The following is a 21,683-nucleotide window of genomic DNA, read 5'->3' as shown; positions in this document are numbered from 1 at the left end:
TCACTCAGGTGCGAGTTTCACGTTGAATTGTTACCACAACCATCTGTAGTTTTACTACCAAATGTGTGGCAGCAAAGCCTTTCCTGGTTACTTGATGTTCAAATAGGTGTTTAACCTCTAAATTAGGTTTAGATGCTTTATTTGAATGTGTTTACATGCAGGAATTTTGCACACATCCTTTCAAAAAAGAAAAGATAGGAAACAGTCAATAAGGTTGGGAAGTAGTGATGGGGGTCTGGGTATGCAGTTTGTACATTTGAATACCTATTTTGATTAAAATGCCTTGTACAATATCATTGTTGTTTTCGTTTGAACAGAGGGCTTCTGAACTAGTTATCTGATCTGAGAAGGTACACATGAAGGACATGTTTATTAATGCTTGAACAGGCGCACTCAAAGGGCAACTGTATTTAATGCTGATTCAGAAAACAAGCGAATATGAGGATAAGAGCCCAGCCGTGAAGTTTTGCCTGCACATAGTAAAGATGATATTGGAAAGGTCACTGTCGTCATTTTTTACTTAAAAAAAAAAAAAAGCAGCAAAACAACAAAACTGACAGTTGCTATTTACCTTAGAACTGTACTTATTTACTTCCCGGTATGATGCATATAAACAAAAGTTTTTAGAATTTCAAATATTACCTTTTAACTTTTCTTTTAGTATTCATTTCAATGTATAACAACACACAAATACATTGTTATAATATATATATATTATATATATATATATATATATATATATATATATATATATATATATATATATATATATATTTGTCCCCATTAGAATGATATTGTACATCCAACAGACACATTCCTTATTATACCTCAAACTCAAAGTATACAGTACATAAAGACATTTTTACACTGACAACAAACACAACTTCTTAGTATTTTGGCAACATTTATCATCCACAGTGAATAGTGTTTATTGCAAGCAAAAACAATGTTTTTAAAAAGCACTTGATACAAATTCTTACTATTCAAATAATGCATGTTAATAAGGTACAAAATCAAATAGCATCTTACTCATTTTTGCAGTTTCACTTTTCCAAAGCTTTTGCACCAAACACAGCAGTGATTTAGAGGAGTCTTTCTAGATTTCACACTTTTAGAGCAATCCAGTTGGAATCTCTTTAGTGAGATTCCTGTCTGCACATCGAAGACTACTGTCTGCAATGCTACTCAGCAAACAAAGACTCAAGGTTATTTCTTCTTCTTTCTTTGACACACCTTCAGTGCTAAAAGCAAAGCACTATTTTTCTAACAGTAAAGGATTTTATGTTTGCTTTTCATATACTACTTTTTCACAATGAGACAGCCCTGGGGCAAGGAGAGAACTTGCTATGTGGGTGCTTCTGTCGGATGTATTTTCTTTATCAATGTAGCAATATCAATCAACATTTACAGCAACACAAGGGAAAATAATAGTCACAATCACATTTGGAGAGGGCAAGAATTAGTTTTAATAACAATTTAAGCTTAGACTGACATACTTTATATGTCTAAAATAATGAGTTAAAACGTGGGTTCTACGACAAGAATGAGAGCTTTACACCATACGAGAGCAAGCATACCGTATATATATATATATATATATATATATATATAATATATATATATATATATATATATATTTGATACATATTCCTTAATTTCTATTCCTTAATTTCTTAATTCTGTTCTTTACACAAACAGTGTAGTAGTAGGACTGGGTTAGGGTTTTAACAGAAAGCAATGTATACCCAGGTATAATACAAGCAATTATACAGTAATTCCTTAATGTCATAATCATCATAAAACCAAGCTGTTAAATGAATGAACTCCTTAGGAAAAGTATACATTTTAACTAGTCCATGAGTTATTGCAGTTCAGGTGCTTCATTTTCTTCGGTGGTGTGTCTAATTTATTGTAATAAATCAGCAGCAATATATTACCAAGATAAGGACAGCCAGGTGGAAATTCTGGAGGACATCTGGAAGGGTCAAGCTTCAGGGGCTGAATCGTGTTCAGTCTGTAAAAGGTTAATTACTCATCTCTCTACATATCATAACAGACTTTGTGATTCTGAGATGAAAGACATTAATGGTAGGTTGTACCATTTTAGAAGGGTTTTCCTAATTACTGCTCTTATAGACTCCACTGCTGTGCTCCCTAAGTGGTCCCTTTGCTACACCACCTTGACCTGCCTTGACATAAATCAACTTTACAAATAGTTTCTCTATGAACCGTTTATTCATTTCTCAAAACCAGCACTGTCTTTGTGCATGTGTTTTTATAAGTGATGGACCCATGACAGTCAAGGGTAACTATTGTATCTCTTCTCACTATGACAAATTCTTTAAAGTAGTTTGTATAAAGAAATTTGATAATTTGATTAAAAAAAACAAAAAAAAAAACATCATGCCTAACAAACTTTTCACATATTTTAACAAACTAAAGCAAGTCTCCCTTAAAAAATAGATTTCAATCTAAAATGAATCATCTAGCTAAATAACGGTTTAAAAATATACAAAAATCTAATTAAATACTTCATTTTTCATTTTTTCATTAAGCACCTCCATAATACAATCTAGTGAAATGTTGTTTTTAAAGGTTTAAACATTCTTATAGCCATATCTGTTTGACAAATGAGTTGCTCAGAATACCAAGTATTGTAGATGTCAAGCTCAGGGATTTCTTTCTCTGAACCAGGCAAATCTTCCTTTACATACTTAGCTGCTCTTCCAAGGAATAATCTGACACCTGACATGACAAATGTAAATAAACCGAGATACAGCTCACACAAGATCTAATTGATATAATGCAAAGAATGCACTTTGTAGCTTTAATCAGTCTATTGCTTTGTATTTTCATTTTATTGTATATGTCATTCAATCATAGATTCAACAAGTCAAGTAGCATGACATAAATTAGATATATCCCTACGTGGACCTACATATCTTTATAGTCATCAAATGTTAGTAATTTATAGAATCTAAATACTAAACCTGTGGTGACCAGTATATCAAATAATGTGATCCATATTTTTGGATTGGAATGCTCTGTACAATCAACCAACAACATAGTGAACTTAATAGACCAATTATTATCGCCTATCAACAAATAAATCATAAAATTAAAAAAAAAGAGCTTGCAAGCATTTTCGAGTAAGGATGTACATATTTGGTATACAGTATATGGTCTCAGATCAAATGCTGTCATTCTGCTTAAACCAGCTTCCCACCAATGATGACTAAAGACCAATGAGAAACCTGTGTTCCATCTGTTAAATCAGTCTTTCTTCACATGCTGAACCTGACCAATCTATGTTAAAAAGCTGCTGAACCCTTGAGCAAAGCTTAGCCTGAGAAATCTCCAACAGGATTCGCTGCTGTCCTGAAAGCAGTGATTTCTGAATTGCAGTGAAGCAAACTATACAAGGTCAATTTTCCTCCCTAACCCCACAGGAGTGCAATAGCCATTGCAGCATTCCTTCAAACTTCAAATCCCTTTACTAAATTTGCACTCCAAGCTGTACCTGCTTTTACTAGGAGAGCCAATCCTGTCCTATACTATATAGAATATATTTGAGATTAATATTATTAAAAGTTGATTTTAACAATGCACCTTTTTTCTTTTAGTTCCCATCTGGTGCTTTTCAACTTGGTAAGTGAGACATCTAGCTAAAGTAATATAAAAGCCAAGGAAGAAGTTGCTTTAAACATTTGATTTAAGTACATTTTGAGTGCAAGGGCTGCAAGAGGATATGGATAAAGCCACAATTTCCCTTTCTTTCAGTTTTGTTTGAGAAAAAAAAAAAACGGGATTGTGACTGTTGAAACATAAAGAAATGTAATGATACCTAGCCCCTTAGAGTAATAAAAGAATATTTGAATGGAGGCAGAAAATGTTGGTGCTAACAAATGAGTGAGGAAAACAGACAATAGATGCCCTCCAGCCACAGTGTGGCTTCTGTTGCTGGTTAACACAGTTCCTGAACTAAGCATATCTCTCTGACTAAGAGCCTTTCCTGTGTTGCTTGAGTATTGTGTGCACCTGCATTAGGAAGCCAGGTATGCAAATCATCTTATGTGGTTGGTGTTTGTCAAACAACAAAACAATCACAAGGCACTAATGTGTAAGTCAAAATCAGGTTGGCTTTAATCAACTTAATCAAAAGCCCAGTTTAACATGTTGCTCCTTACAGAGATCAAGGAGAACTCCTGCTTGTTAAATGAATGTAACCAAAATTTCATTTTGGTCAAAAATACACCATTCTTAGACTAATATCTGGCAGTTAATGAGCCATCAAAAGTGTTTGGCAGACAAAATGCTGCTTTTAAAACGCTGACGAATGAATGAACGTAGTCGCAGCTATATGTTTTGAACCAAAACATTGAGCTTTACATTTTCTTTTTCGTTTTTTTTATTTTACAGACACAACAATCAACATACACAGCATTTAAGAACATAAATAAAATAATTATCTGTTTAAAAATTTTAATAAAAAAGCATGTACCCCTTATCCATTTACTCATCACAATGGTTTTAATCAGGTAGTGCATGCCTTGAGTGATTTCGCAGTAAAGAAAATCATGTGTTTCATTTTTGACTTATAATATTTAAGGAGCTGCAATGTCTATCCAATGACAATCCTTACATTCATATTCAAACTTTTTCAAAGACATTATTTTCAATTACAATAGGCCTTCATACTTCCCAAAATAAAAATGAACAGTAATGCAGTGACAGGGTGTGGCATCCCAATACACAGGCAGTGCCTGGGTCACGAATACCCTACAAGAACCAGGCTTACTTTGATGCACAGTTATGGTCTTTAAGGCCTAACATGCATGACCACCTTTAAGAAATGCTGAAAGCTGGGGTATTATACAGAACGTACTACTTTATTTAGCTGAGTAGAGAATATACTCTATGTACAGTATATGATAAATGTCAATACTGAGATTTAATCATGTTGACAACCTCTGTTGACAGCACAAACATCTCATTCTTTTATTAAAATGTTAAAGATAACGTTTTCATTTTTTTGACCTTCGTGGACTAGTTAATGTGGACATATCTTTGAAAACAGGTTGGGATTTTGTATGCTACCTTTTTATAGAATCAGCTGAATATATAATGCCTTTAAATCAGAGAAGTGAAAACTGAAAGGTAAAGAAAGTTCACCTTACAGGAAATTCAGGATCAAAAAAATAAAAAACAATAAAAACACATATATCTCAAGTGTTGACTCTGCAGCCCAAAACCACATACATGTATTTATTTATTGTTCAAATTCCTTATTCCTTATTGGAAAGATTATGTGCAGGCTGCACATGTTCGTGTTCAGACATTAGAGAATGCAAATATTCTCTAACATGTTTACATCTGCCCTGAAATAATAAAGGACTCTGGTATTATCAATAACACAATGTAAATTCTTTGTTTTCAGTAATGTGTCAAGCTAAATAAACGTGTTCAGGGTGAAAGACTATAAATAGGGGGAATTTGATTTTTCTTTTTGGAAATAAGGCCAGGTACTGGCAATTATATTGATGCATAATAGATTGTTTTGGGGTTTACTTTACTGTAAACAAAAGTTGTCCCCATTGTGAGCCTCAGTAGCAATAACACTATTGTACAGTGTAAAAGCAGTTAGTTTGGCTAAATAAAGACTAAAGACCCCAATGTGAGGCTGTAGTATACATAGATTGTTCAATTTGCACCTGTGCAGCCAAAAATAAAGGTGTAACGTTAATAAATAGAGGGATAAGACAGCATTGACTGATTCAGTGCATAGGTATATAAAAAAGCACAGAATATTGAATAGAATTTTTTTGTTTTGTAAAAAAGTGGTTAAAATGTTTTTTTCTACTTATTAGTGCAGGGCAGCATTTTAAAACCAGGCCTGCATGACCTTTTTGAGAATAAAAGGACAGAGGGAATGTCTGTGAATTCATGTGAGGGTTGTTACTTATTTCAAATCTGGAGGGGTGGTTGTGTGTAGTGGTCTGGAGTGTGGAGTTGGGAGTGAAGTAGGGTTTGGTCCGTGGGCCCCAGTCTTTCCCAGCGGGAGCACCCTCAAGGAAGTGAAGCTGGTAAAGCCGGACCTCCTTGGCGGGGTGTCAAGTTTGACCCCCTCCCCCAGAGGGAGACACCGTTGCACAGGTAGTGAAGGGGAGGATGGAGGTAACAGCAAACACAGCCCCTACTGAACCCCACCAATTTTAAACTAAAAGTCATATTTTCTGAATATCAATATCTATAACAAATACCTATAACAAAGTGCCACCCACTGAGCACAAGCCACACTTTACCTGTTAATAAAAGTTAATTCATACTGACCTAGTTTTAATAGTTTAAAACTGTGGCATGCAGATTCACACTAAAAAATATATAGAATAATGTCCAGCTATGTCATATTTGGGCTACAACAGGTTGGCCATTGACTAGGGAGTGGGTGCCATGTGTGTGTGTGTGTGTGTGGGGGGGGGTTGCTATTTTTGTTTATTAATGTCTGGCTCTGTTTGCGTGGTTCTTTGCCATGAGGGAATGCCCTGGAATACTATGTGTTGAGTCTGTTTTCATTAATTAGAATGTTAAAAAAAAAAAAAAAAAAAAAAAGATGTAGTATTCATTTAACATTTCATGACTGTTTCTAAAAAAAAGTCTTGATTATAATTATAATAATCATTATAATCTTATTTCAAAACACTATCTTACCTGCTCTGATGCTGCCTTCTGTATTTCATAGCAAAGTCCAAGTCAGAGCAAAGGTCAAGGGCAGTGAAGAAACCTTTTTCTACCAAACAAACTCTATACACAACACAGACAACACAAACATAAGATTCATTTTTACTCATTTCAAAGAGGCATGCAAACAATTAATGGTTTAAAATACTTTATTAATAGCCCAGTTGAATCAGCATATTTGTTGTAGCAGGTGGGATATTACGACCCTGGGGGAGGTGGCTTAGCCTTAACTAATTAGATTAGTGATTAATTATCACCTGATTGCTTTTACCTATAAACCGCCAGGTCTGGCTGTATACTGGAAAGGCTGCTTAGTTTCTTTAATCCACTCCTCCTGATCTGCTGTGTTTTTTGATTTGAGTTCCGTCTGCGGCTTGGTAAGTTGGCTGTGCCGCTTCACCCATGGTCAGAGGAAGTTTCTAATAGAGCTATAGTTTACATTCTCGGCACATTGATGAGCATAAACATAGCTTTGTTAGCTAGTAAAGAAGATTCTGTCTGATACCTCATTCAAGTCTTGTTTCAGTCGATAATAAAATCGCTGTTTTTAACTGCACTGCTGTCTCTGTTATCCTTCATTTATTTGAGGTGGATCTGAAGGGTTTATTATCTTTTCAGCCTCTAGCCAGAGGTTACATTATGGCGTAGTCAAGCAGGATTGACATTAATTGAGACAGTTGTGCAGTTTAACAGTGTAATTATTGATCAGGAATACAGTTTGAAGGAATTTATTTTTGTGGTACATTTTGTTTTTGTTTTAAATTGTTAGAGAAACATTGGTTAGTGCAAAGAAGAGCAAGGTTGGAGAGGAACGATTATGCGACTTTGAACATGCTGTTCCAGAGCAAGGAGTGCCCTGGATCCATAGGAGAGTGGGTCCAAAAATTGTTTTTTAGTAACTGGAATTGCACTGGGTTGCCTGTTTTTTTTTTTTTTTTACATATATATTATATATATATATATATATATATATATATATATATATATATATATATATATACACACACACACACACACACCACACACACACACACACACACACACACACACACACACACACACTACTTAAAAAGTTTTAGAACACCCCCATTTTTCCAGTTTTTGTTGAAATTTAAGCAGTTCAAGTCCAGTGAATAACCTGAAATGGTACAAAGGTAAGCAGTAAACTGCCAGAGGTTAGAAAAAAAAGTTTAGGTTACCAAAAACTGAAAAATAATGTACAGGGAACAAGTAATGGGTTAACAACTTACAGCTGTTCTGCCGCAATGGAAGTAAATTAAGCCTTGAAAGTTAATGTTAACAATTCCTACAGGTGTCCCAACTTTTGTTGCTTACTTACAAAAAAAGCAGTGTTGGAACAGACTGTGTTACTACACCCTCTTAAGCATTATTTGGACAGTATTGTACTGCAGGAAGTAGTATATTGCTACCATAATGGGGAGAAAAAGGCAATTAACAAAGGAAGACAGACAGACCATTATAACCCTTAAAAGTGTAGGTCTTTCCTTTAGAGAAATTACAAAGAAAGCCAAGGTGTCAGTGAGTATAGTTTCCTACACCATCAAAAGGCACTTGGAAACTGAAGGAAACTCTGACAGGAAGAGGTCTGGCAGACCCAAAGCCACAACAGAATCAGAAGACAAGTTTCTGCGAGTCAACAGGTTGTGTGATAGGTGGCTCACAGGACAACAGCTTCAAGCACAGCTTAACACTGGTCAAAGTAAGCAAGTCTCAGTTTCAACTATGAAGAGAAGACTTCGAGCTGCAGGTTTGACAGGTCGAGTGGCAGTAAGAAAGCCATTGCTAAGAGGGTAGTCTACCAGGGGGCCTATTGGTGTCCCCAGTGTTAATAACTGTGGTGGGTGGTTTGGCCTATGTCCCTGTGGTTAATGTAGGAACTAGTGAGGCACGACTAGGGACACAAGAGGTGTTGGGAACCTTACATTTAGTTGACATTGTGAGCCATGCAAGGGAGTGTGTAGTATTCTCTGAAGAAGTGATTGCACATGAACAGGTGATTTACATTAAGTCTACTAGTGTAGGAAAAGTTGTAAATGACGTGCAAAAAGAGATCCAGACTATGAGTTGGCCAGGGCTTTCCCAAGTAGATGAACACTGTGTTAAAGACCTTTTATCTAAATATGAAATTGTTTTTGCAGTTAATGAGGGAGATTTAGGTTGTACTAACCTGATACAACATGAAATTTCCCTTTTAGAAGAGGCCTCAGTTTGCCAGCGGTATCGCTGCATTCCTCCATCTCAATATGAGGAGAGACAATAGAGGGTTGTGATGATGCTTTTCAGGTTTTTAAGGCCAGGTTAGTTTCTTCACCTGTATTGGCCTATGCTGATTTTACAATGCAATTTGTTTTAGAAATTGATGCTAGTCATTGTGGCTTGGGGGCAGTATTGGCTCAGGAGTGTGATGGTAAATTGATTGCTTATGCCAGTCGGGTTCTGAAAGACTTTTTTTGGTCGTGTGAATGGCAGTGCAGATGCCTCATCTTGTCAATACCTGGAAAATGCCAATCCTGGAACCAGTGTACTGATGGCCGTATAAGACCAACGAGTGCAGCACGAATGGTAGGGGGAGGTAAGGCCTGAAGCCATTTCAACATTCTCTATTAGACAAAGGGCAGATCTTTTGTCTTTGCAGGCAACTGATCCAGTGATTGGATCATTTGTGAAATTTTGCCAGATAGGACAGCGCCCGGATCAGTATGAACAGGGACAACTTTGTAAGGATGTGCCTGAGCTCCTGCGACAGTGGGATTGCACCGAGCAATGTGAGGGGGTTTTGTATCACTGTATCTGCACCCTGGATGGAGGTAAACCCCTTTATCAGCTTGTGTTGCCACAGGTTCTATGGGAGGAGGTCCTGGCTTCTTTGTATGATAACCATGGGCACCAGAGAGTGGAACGGACAACACAGTTGGTCCGGAGACAATGCTATTTGTCCAAATGTCAGGTGAAATTGAGCGGTGGTGTAGTGTGTGAACAGTGTACCTTTGCTAAGGCTGTGCAGCCGAAGGTTCGTACATTTCAGGGCAACTTGTTAGCATACCGCCTGCTGGAAGTCCTGGCTATAGACTTTACGCTACTGGAGCCATCCAGTGATGGCAGAGAGATTGTCCTGGTGCTGATGTAAGTATTCTCCAAGTACACACAGGCAATACCTATGTGAGACCAGCGTGACAATATAGTTGCTGAAGTTCTGATTCATGAATGGTTTTATCAATTTGGGGTGCCCGGAAGAATACATTCAGACCAGGGATGTAATTTTGAGAGTGCTATGATTCAACCAATTTGCCAGCTATATGGCATTCAGAAGAGCCATACTACTTTATACCACCCACAGGGGAATGGGCAGTGTGAATGCTTCAACCATAAGTTGCATGTTTACTACGCACCCTTACCTCTGAAAAACGCTGCTGGGTGAAGCACCTTCCACAAATGTTATTCGCCTATAACACCTCTGTCCATCAGGCAACAGGTTGAACCCCCTACTTTTTGATGTTTGGACATGAAGCCAAGCTGCCAGTAGATTTCCTCTTAGAGACTGAGGATGTGGAGCCCACCGCAGGAACCATTGAAGACTGGGTTGCAGAGCACCAAGACAGGATGAGTGCTGTGTACAAAGACACTAAGCAGTGGTTGGAGTGTACAGAAACACAGTGAGGGAAATTGAATAATTACAAGGTAAAGGACACATTTTTACCAGAAGGACAATTGGTGGTTGTTAAAAATCATAGTGTCAGGGGGCACGATAAGATACAAGATGTTTGGAGTCCCATTTTATATAGGGTTATGCGTACACCAAAGCATCAGGGTGCTGTATACACCATCCTGCCTGTGGAGGGCGAAGGAGGGGTCCGACAAATGCATCATTCTGAGTTGAGTTCAGTCCCTTGATCCCTACACAAGGTGGGCTGGTTCCAAATGAACCAGATCTGGGTTTGAGTTGCCCAAACACCCCTAACCATTCTATTTCCAACTTAATAGAACAGGATTCATTCTTCTTGGTTGAATTGGATAATCCAGCTGAGGATCCCCTGCCATTCTCTCCTGTCTTGATCAATCTGCCTGCAGCCAGTAGAGAAACAGTGGAACCTACATGCCAGACTAAGAGAAGTACAGCAGGACAGCACACTTGGCACATTCTTCAGAGGCCGGCCTTACCTGGAGGTACTGGTACAGTGGGGAGTGTGAGGGTTGCTAATCTTCTGGAGCATGGTTTAGACAGTCTAAACCCTAGCATTTTATTTATGCCATGACAGTAAATTTACTTATTTCACCGATGGGACATCGATGCATTTTTGGGGGGGTGGAATATAGCAGGTGGGACATTACGACCCTAGGGAGGTGGCTTAGTCTTCACTAATTAGATTAGTGATTAATTATCACCTGATTGCTTTTACCTATAAACCGCCAGGTCTGGCTGTATTCAAGAAAGGCTGTTTAGTTTCTTTAATCCTCTCCTCCTGGTCTGCTGTGTTTACTGATCGGAGTTCCATCTGTGGCTTGGTAAGTTGGCTGCACCGCTTCACCCTGTGCGATTTCATTTTATTGCTTAATGGTTTCTTTGTTTTAACATTCTTTTTAATCTTTGTTTATTTAGGATGGGTGTGTTTGTTGTCACCGTCTGGAGGTATTGTTTATATATATATATATATATATATATATATATATATATATATATATATATATATATATATATATATATATATTTTATAAACTGTGGGCTGGTATTATTTTGTAATCCTTGTGTTTGTGTTTGCAGAATTCTGGAGTGCCAGCCACTGTTTCTCTTACCGTTTTCTATTTTATTTTATTGTTGAACTGTATTTATTGTATAATGTTTCTGTTTACAGTCTATTTATTTTCTCTTACTAATGTACACTCTTACAGTACCTAGCTCACAGACTTAACATTAAGTTTAGACAATTTTTGTTGAGAATACCCTTACCAAAGCTACCCAAAATTTTCAAGAGTTTTCCTCTGGTTGTTGGAACTCCGACTGCACTATCAGTCAGGATAAATTGTTACTTTAAATTGAGTTTGTGTTCACATTATCATTTGATTATTATGGTTTAAAGCATTGTATTGTGGTTTGCTTTGGTTTTGGTTGTTTTCTCGAGTTTTGCTGTGTTTTACTTTACACGTTCACTTTGTTTCTGTTGTGTGTGTGTATTAATTTATATTCTTTATTTTGAAGTTTACCTGATTGGCGTATGGTCGGAGGGAGTTTCTAATAGAGCTACAGTTTACATTCTCGGCACATTTGATTAGCATATACCTTTGTTAGCTAGTAAAGAAGATTCTGCCTGATACTTCATTCAATTCATGTTTCACTCAATAATAAAAATGCTGTTTTTAACTGCACTGCTGTCTCTTGTCCTTCATTTATTTGAGGGAGATAGGAAGGGTTTATCTTTTCAACCTCTAGCCAGAGGTTACATTGCATTACCTGAACATTACAAACAGAATACTTTCTTGGTCTTGATTCTTACTTAAAAACAACACCTTTTTTTAAGCTATTTGATTTCTATGATTTGAAAAGTGTGGATTTATGTTAGGCAGACATTACCTGCCACAGTGTAGATCTTTCATGCAAACTTTCAAGTAAAGTAAGATGCTAACCTGGATTTCCCTGTAAATCAGCATTTAGCACAGAGGATTGCATTTTGTTTTCTTAATTTTATCTGTGCAAATGCTCATTTGGGTACAGTTTTGATGCTCTGTATTGACTAAGTGGACCATTTGCATGTCCAGATGGTACATTTTCATTGCCTTTGTCACTATGCTGCATAATGGTTCCATCACTAATTCAAATGTGAGATGTCGGGGTGAATGTTTATCTAACAGGCACAGTCTTTACATCATATGCTCATCTGTAGCTTTGTTGACATAACAGTTTTTAAAAACAAATCTGTAAATAAAAGATACCAAAAAGTACTCTTTAATGAGGCAGTTGTGAAATACTACAGCAAATTCCATTCACTGACTCATTGCCTGTATTTCAAAGGGGCCTGCTTTGGTTGGTAAAAACAGGTTTCAGGTTTGCATCTTCTGATTGTGCCGAGTACATAGTGCAGTGGTTTGCAACCCTGGTCCCGGTGACCCCATGCATCTTCTGGGTTGCACTCCAACTGAGCCCTCAATTACTTAGCTAGACCCTTAATTGTACTAATAATTTGCTTAATTAGACCTTTTTAATTGTTCTCAGCTCCTAAAAAGTTGCAGATTTCAAGTTACTTAAAATGTTATAGCTAACTTGAAATATACAACTGCTTAAGAGCCAAAACAAGTAAAAAGCTCTAATTAAGGCACATGATTAATTAAATGAAATGAAAACCAGAAACCACATGGGGTCCCCAGGACCAGGGTTGAGAAACCCTGACACAGTGTGTCAAGAACGTTTCCAGTTTTCTCGTGTAACCTGGATGATTCTGAGTTTCGTGAAATAAGAAATTGTGGTCAATCAGGAGAGACTCTTTGAGCACGTGACTCATCGATTATACAACTATGGAAATGGCAGCTTCCGCAGAAGATGGCAAGGTTTGTATTACAGTATCTCTGTATCGAGTGTTAGGTATCTTCATTGTATCACAGAAGCAACTAAGTGTTGTATGAATGTTTTTTTATAGTTGCATCAAGTCATGCAATTTCATAAAATTAACAAACTATTATCTGCCTTCTGCTCACCTCATTGGATCAGCATCTTGGTCGCTACCCTGCAAAATTATTTTATCACAGCAACCAGAAGGTAATTAACAGATACAATATACAACACATCTTTCATTTAGACATCTCAAGTAGAAACCAGTAACATTGTAGAATTAAGAAATATGTTAATATGTATCTTGTTTCCATCCTTAACCTGACACCAGTCAAACTGAACAAGCTGGGTCCACCATGTTAAAGATCTCCCTGAGAAATATTTAATTAGTGCTAATATGATGACATTTAATAAAAAAAAAATGTTATTGAATCTTTTGGTGTTCAAGCCAACTGTAACCATCCTGCACATTTCTTTTTTTTCATTTCAAATCAATCAAATGAATATGCTTTGGAAATTACATGAGTGTGTATTCTTGTTGTGTTTTGCAGTCACTTTTATTTCTGTGACTTTAATATTTAAACTATTTTAATATGTATTTATTAACATTGTTTAACAAGCACAATTTCATTGAAAGAACACATCTGATTTTCAGGATAACCCCTTAGACCAACGTGAAGGCAATAGCTATTTAAAATAAACAATACCTTTGTGAATTAAGACTAGCACTTAAAATAAGAGTATACCATGGTCTTTAAATCCTTGCCTTCTCTTGCCTAACAACCTACCTGAGGCGTGGTGTTATGCAGCACCACCCAATCCTTATCCTGTGTTATTGCTCCATTGAAACAGACACAAGCCAAACACAATCACTCTGTAAACCGGGCCCTAATCACACAAAAAATCTTAATCATAAACTGCTGTCAACCTACGTGCACTATGGTGTAAATAAACCCACCTGTTTTCTCCCTTAGTACTTATACAGCTATTCCTAAGATGCAGCTGCAAAATACTAACTGGGATATATGACATCACAAGCTCATCTAGATGTGGTTAAATATCATCAGGACCTTATTCACATGAATAGCACTAGTCTTGGCCTTCTTTACCTAAAATAACATTGGTTAATTTATGATTAGTGCTAATCGGGATCTTTGAAATCATTCAATTTATTATTTAACACAGTATTTCCCATCCTGTATTCATCTGGTGTGAAAGTTTTTCGTGTGTTTAGTGATGTCACTAGTCATGTAACCAAAAAAAACAAAACAAAAAAAAAAACCCAAAAAAACAAAAACATAATTATCAAGATTCTAAATGTCAAATTAATATGTTAGTAAGTAACGATATGAAATGATTTATATTCGAATTACTCCATTATGTTGTGATTTGGTGAAATGTCACAATGATGTGGGCTTAGAGGTACTCCTCCTACAATATTGTGCCTAAACGCCCACAGCAGTTGTGATATTTCAGCATATCACAACACTCATAATTCTGAAATGTCTGACTTTAAAAATACTTTTTAAAAATTACTATTATTATTAAATTAAAGTACAGGTACATTTTACATAAAAGCACATTTTATTCTGTGAAGTATTCATTCAGCCATTAAAGTGACTGTTGCATTAAATTACAACAGTGCTGAATACAAACTGCTGGGCTGGATTTATTGTTTCTGTTGTGTTCTTAAACTTTTTAACATGACACTTAGTTTGGTGATTAACTTCAGTCGTTCAAGAAACCTGAAGTTCTAAGCTAAGACAGCCTATATTAAGGTAGTGGAATTTCAGTCAAGGTACCACTTCCATTTAGCAACTAGCGCACCCCTGTGGCTTAAATTAGTAATTATTGCAATAGAACAAGATATTTTCAGCACTGTTTTATAAGGCCTTTTAAAAATAGCTGTAAGTTATCAGACTTAAAAAAAAAATAGGAAGTTATCTACATACTACATTGAAAGTTTATTGGACTGCCTTAATTTCGATTGAATCCAGGCCTTTGACATTGTTATCTCACGCATAGAGCTCAATTCCATTGTTTATATGCAAATAAATGACTAATTGAAGCAATCCTTAAAACTATTTCCATCCTGGAAATACTGTATTGATTAATCACATCCTGGTACCAAATATGCAAATGAAGTTCTGTATTAATTTCATATTTTGTCCAACAAATTGTCCAATTTTGCAAGTAGCATTGCCTTAATCGTCTGTTTTTACCCGACTCTTATCCCGAACGTTATTTCCATCATAAAATGAAAAACTTTTCTGCTGTTTTCCTACAGGTGGAATGGGTGAAATTTACATAAAGGTGACATAATAAGTATTTAAATACAAAAACCTTTTTGTTAATGACTGAAATTAGTTTTTACTTAATTTTTGGATTTCATTGAATGGACAGGCAGGATTGAAAGGTATAGGCTGCGAAAACAAAACAGGTGTGTGAAACAAGAGAAGATTTAATAGAATACAATAAGCAAGCAATTAGATTTTATGCCAAAATGAAATAATATATATATATATATATATATATATATATATATATATATATATATATATATATATATATATATATATATAAATAAATAGATAATAGTGAAATAAATACATATATAGACATATATTTATTTATTCATGTATGTATTCGTTTATTTATTTATTTTGGCAAAGCAGCTACATCATCCCTTTCATCCTCTAAAATCCCACCAATCTTTTTAGCAGCACATGGGGCTCCACTGCATCCACACGTAGTCTGTTTGAAATAGCGGAACCATATACGGAAAATACTCAATCCGACCACGATTAACCCTTTAGATTTTTGGAGGGATGTTAATAAGGTACCAACATAATTGGATAACATTCCTCATACTGTTAGAATTGGGGTTTTGAGACTGTTTCATCCGTCCTGGGCATTTTTATTTTTTATTTTTTCTCGGAATACGAAACACAGTCGCAAAGTTAAAACCACGCCAATAACACCCCCCGCCCCCCTTCTCACCCCCGTCTCCACTCCTTCCCAACCCTTCCCCTCTTCCCTGTCCCCCTCGGTGTCAGAAAAGGTTTGCTATTCTGGGACAGGATATCACACAACGCGAGAAGTCAAAGGGGGTGGTGTTGACAAAAAAAAAAAAAAAAAAAAGGCAGGAAATGAGATAGTTTGAGGATTATGGAGTCGCAGCACACTCGAATAATCTCACTTGAACTGTTCAGGAGAAATGCGAATTATTTTAATCTACCAATAAATGTCATATATTTGACATTTAAAACGCGCATTTTCGTTGACTTGTGTGTATTTTTCGGTTAAATTAGAGGCCAGCCACGGCATTTGGTAAAATGTACTGTTCCACCTACAAGTCCTTGAAAACCCCTTCAGTCCAGCCACCCCCCCCCCCCCCCCCCCCCCCCCCCCAAAAAAAAAAAAAAAAAAAACACAACGATTTAAGTACAATAAATCTACATTCCAGTACCTTCTCTTGCAACTGTGTAAAACCCGCAGGGTTTACTGTACTGTAAATTTGATAGATGGTGGAATCCACCAATCAGATCCCTCAATGGGTTGTATTTCCTGCCTTTCTAACCAATCGAAATGCGTGAGGCTAAATCTCACCTTCTGGATGTCAGCAAACAGAGGGGGAGGGGAGCTGTTGATGGCTGTCAATGTAGTCATATCTATGGGCCGATTGCTTTTTCCCCCCTACAATTCATAGTTCTGTTTATTCTTCAACAAGGTAAATGGAATTCATATACGTTTTTTTTTTTAAATATTATTTGGTTAATGCGTGCGCCTCTACTACGCGTTGATCTCTGCATACCTATCTCTGCAATTTATTATGTTATGGGGCTACAGTAGAAGTAGCTTCTTCAACTTACTGTTATCGATTTTTTAATGAAGTTACTAATGTAATGTTGACCTTTGTGCTGGGATACAATATAGTTGTTTTAAACCCAGCCACAGTGTGTATTATTAAATTGCTTGCGGTCTCTGTGTGTGAACTTTTTAAATTCAGATTTTGAGTAAGGGCTGGGTAATTTACGCAGTAGTCAGGGGAAGCCATGATCCAATCAGCGGCATTTACAAAATATAATGTAGTTACAAAAACGCAATGGATGTGACAAAAATAGGTTGCTTGTTTTTTATTTTTCTTTTTAGTTTTTTTTTTTTTTTTTACTACAACAACAACAACATCATCTTATAGTTTGCGTAATTGTGTGTGTGTTAAGTGTTAAAGGGGCATGTGAGGTAAAGTTTGTGTAAGCGAAGTTTGAATTAGAAAGTTGAGGCCTGCAGAGGATAGTTTTGTTTTTTTTCTTTTTTTTAATAACAAGAATCAGGAAGAAGTCGGAGATGAACAGACATGTTGTTGATCATTCTGGCATAACGGAGCAAAGGGGAGAACAAAAAAAAAGATTATTGTTGAAGAAGTTATTTTTGTTTTTAGTAAAACAGATCTTTTTTTTTTTTTTTTTTTTTTTAAGAAATGTCTTCATAACGTGTTAGTCCACTTGGGATTTTTGTGCAAATGAATATGATAAAGGCAGACCCTTTGAGGAAAATGTAAAAACAATGTACACTAATTATATTAATAGTTATTACATCTATTTATTCAAAGTAATACCAATAATACATAACCAAAATTTCCTATTCAAATTATTATATACTACATTATGTGTTGGTATATAACTGCAACCACGTGTGAACAGGTTGATTACTTTCTCCCAAATACGACAAGATAAAAACTCTACATTTATGAACACATACAGAATATTGAATTATCCTTTTTATTCATAAAGTACAATACATCAGATGTCAAATGACATCGGCCTAAAGCTGAGAAGGTGTGACATTAAAAAAAAAAGATCTATTGTTATGCAAAATAATGAGCTTTTCTTAAATGGTGCTTGTAGGCTTTTGATCTATACATATTTAGGCTACTTAAATAATTTAGCTCTAAACAAACTGTTTTCAGAAAATTAGTGAGACTGGAAATGAAAGTTAATAGCAGGTGTAAGCCAATCTTTAAAATATAACAGAATTTAAGATATAACAATTTAAGAAATTAAACAAGTACATTATATTAATTTATTAACAGAGATGAACCATTTAGACGTGATATTCACAAATGGAAAATACATTACAAAGTTTTTTTTTTTTTTCAAAAAGTTATTTAAAGTCTGTTTATTTGTAACTGTCTATGTGGGATTTACCAAAAAAAATTTTTTTTTTGTTTTTGTTTTTGTTTTGTTTTTTAAACAAATGCAATAATCAATTATTTCATGAACATCAATATCATGAAAATCCAGTGTTTTATCTGAAAACATTGCTGATAAATTGGAACACATTATGTAAAAAGAAATGTAATCCTTATACAGTATGGGGACTCTGAGTATCCAACCTTTTATATGAGTGATTGTACTTGAAAGTTCCAGCTCAGCTCTGAGAGAAAGTGTCTCAAAAACTAATTGTAGTAGGAATTAACAAGTTGTACAGAAAGTTGTACAAATTGACCCATGCAACTGTTCAAGGTTTACTATTATGTCCTACTTGCAGGAGAAGGTAACTGAAGATTACTGTACATCTTTAATATACATGCACCTTTCAAACTAGTATATATTGTTCTAATTTTTTCAATAGTTTCCTTCAGACTTGTCAGTGGTACAGATGTCTACACCTACAGACCCGTCGGGTGGAATGTCCCACCCTGGCCCTTCTCCAGGGCCAGGTCTGTCTCCTGGGCCTATTTTAGGTCCCAGCCCTGGACCAGGTCCTTCTCCAGGGTCAGTCCACAGCATGATGGGGCCAAGTCCCGGGCCACCCAGTGTTGGACACAACATTCCAAACCAAGGATCTGGAGATTATTCACAAGATAGCATGCACCAGATGCACAAGGTACTGTATTGATTGTTTTCAGTGTTTCCCTAGTGATACCAAAACATCTGAAAACATCTGACTGCAGAATAACTAAGTATAAGCTATAAATACCATTGGTATGCTTACAGAATTATTTATTTTTTCAATCAGCCTCTAGACATACAGTGGTTGAAAGTTAATGAATGGCTTACTGCACTGTTAGTTAACAGCTATATAATTTCTTGAAAAATTACTCAAATTTAAGTAACATTATTGCAATAATATTAATACAATTTTTAGTTATTAATATGTGTTACTGGTCACATAACCAGATAAATAACTAGTTTTTTTTTTTTTAAATATGTTGATATACATCAGGCCACTTTATTTTCTAGCTAATAGGTTAGAGTGTTTCAGAGAATATAGGTCTGTGTCTCAGTCAATGAAAAAAAGGAAGACATTTCTTAACATCTTGAAGTGTTCTTGTTTTTTTTAAGTTTGTACTTTTGATAAATGCTGTTTTCATTTTTCCACTTTAGCTGATGGAAGGTATGCACGACAAGGGAATGGGGGAAGAAATGCATTTTGGCCAGATGAAGGGAATGGGAATGAGATCACTTCATGCTGGAATGGGCCCACCACAGAGTCCTATGGATCCGCATAGCCAGGGTATCCACCTTACTACTATTGCAGTAATACTGCTACTGCAGTAATATTTATAATCTACCAAAATCACACTTTTAATGTTACAGATATTTTAACAAGCAGCAAAGCTTTGCATTACTGATAGTGGTAAAATACGCTTCTAAAAGGTTGATTGGAAAGGTAGTCTAATCTAATTTATTCTCCTTGCATTTGCACTAGCCTAGTGTCATTCCACATTGTGGGCATGCAATATAACGGCAATCAAAAAAGAGAAAATATAGAGAAATATTAATCATTTTTAATGAAAATGATTTGTAATAAATTCCTCCTTGTCTTTGAAGGTTACTTGTCCCCTCACCCATCACCCATGGGTGTTCCTGAACATGTTCCCAGTCCAATGTCAGGAGGTGGTCCCACACCCCCCCAGATGACTCCCACCCAAACAGGCCCTATGATGCCTGTGGATCCCCAGGTGATGGCTCAGCAGCAGAGTCGCAGTGCTTCTTTCAGTTCAGTTCAGCTGCAGCAGCTTCGGGCTCAGATCCTGGCTTATAAAATCCTTGGCAGGGGGCAGCCGTTACCAGAAAACCTGCAGCTTGCAGTACAGGGAAAGAGAACACTGCCTGTGATGCAACAGCAACAAGTTAGTTCTGCCTATAATAGGCCACCTGGTAAGTGTTGAAACAATTCAGGTAATATCCAGGTAATGAAAAATTTAAATTAATTCTGATTTAAGGCCTTGCATGCTTAGAGGTCAATATTCAGCAAGCAGTAATTATTTTGCCAGCTAAAAACTTATAGCACCCTCAAGATAACTTTCTGAAACTCTGTGCCCCTCTTCTCCAGAATTACAATATTGCAGGTGTTTCTTATGTTTTGTACAGCTCCTATAGGTTTTGGGAAATGGGACTGTGAACATGCAAAGAAACAGCAGGCACTTCAGGTGGCCTACACATGCTGTAAAAGAAAAACAGGCCCTTTCAGGGTGTTGGTAGATATATAGTAAGGTAGCGTTTTTGTTTGTTTACAGGTTTAGTGGTTTGTAAAATAAATGGTATTTTAAAATTTACAAGGACTATGTCACTAAACATAATAAAATCTATATAGCTGATATTTTTTACAGCCCTTAATTCAATGATTTGTAATGTATGCACTTGCTGTACTGTTAATAAGTGGGTCAGTAAAACCCTGGGGTTACTGTAAAACACAAGCAAGATTTAAAAACAAATGAAGTGTGACTATTGAATTTTGCCACTGTTTAAATAATTAAAAGTAGTCCCCTTTATTATATGATGAACCTGCAGTGCCCATGGGAATGCTACTGACTGACATTTCGTGTGACAACTACATTTTAGGTATGGGTATGCACGCTATGAGTGTGCCTCAAGCAGGACCATCTTCAGCACAAGGAATGCCAGGACATGTTCCTAATATGGGTCCTAAGCCATGGCCAGAAGGTATGGAGTCTCTGCACTATTACACTGAACAAAAATATAAATGCAACATGCAACAATTTCAAAGATTTTACTGAGTTACAGTTCATATAAGGAAATCAGTCAACTGAAATTAATTCATTAGGCCTTAATCTATGGATTTCACGTAACTGGGAATACAGATATGCATCTGTTGGTCACAGATACCTTAAACAAAAAAGGTAGGGGTGTGGATCAGATAACCAGTCAGTATCTGGTCTGACCACCATTTGCCTCATGCAGCGCAACACATCTCCTTCGCATAGAGTTGATCAGGCTGTTGATTGTGGCCTGTGGAATGTTGTCCTACTCCTCTTCAATGGCTGCGCGAAGTTGCTGGATATTGGCGGAAATGGAAAACGCTGTCGTACACGTCGATCCAGAGCATCCCGAACATGCTCAATGGGTGACATGTCTGG

The 21,683-nt window shown here is 36.3% G+C and overlaps 1 protein-coding gene across 3 annotated transcripts in view; it reads left to right on the top strand.

The window, feature by feature from the left end:
- Window positions 1-16,911: 16,911 nt before the first annotated feature.
- The window catches only part of LOC121300231 (probable global transcription activator SNF2L2), a 51,843-nt gene continuing 47,071 nt past the window's right edge, over window positions 16,912-21,683 (top strand). For all 3 annotated transcript variants that reach the window (XM_041228739.1, XM_041228746.1, XM_041228731.1), the window contains exons 1-5: window positions 16,912-17,027; window positions 18,932-19,186; window positions 19,687-19,816; window positions 20,134-20,463; window positions 21,148-21,249. In XM_041228739.1, the coding sequence (XP_041084673.1) occupies window positions 18,959-19,186; window positions 19,687-19,816; window positions 20,134-20,463; window positions 21,148-21,249 (790 nt within the window). In that variant the 5' untranslated portion in view covers window positions 16,912-17,027; window positions 18,932-18,958. The remainder of the gene's footprint in view (window positions 17,028-18,931; window positions 19,187-19,686; window positions 19,817-20,133; window positions 20,464-21,147; window positions 21,250-21,683) is intronic.

Source organism: Polyodon spathula, chromosome 2 (genome assembly GCF_017654505.1).
Source record: "Polyodon spathula isolate WHYD16114869_AA chromosome 2, ASM1765450v1, whole genome shotgun sequence".
NCBI lineage: Eukaryota > Metazoa > Chordata > Actinopteri > Acipenseriformes > Polyodontidae > Polyodon > Polyodon spathula.
Note: the sequence above shows the minus strand (reverse complement) of the source record. Positions and strands in the feature narration are given on the sequence as shown.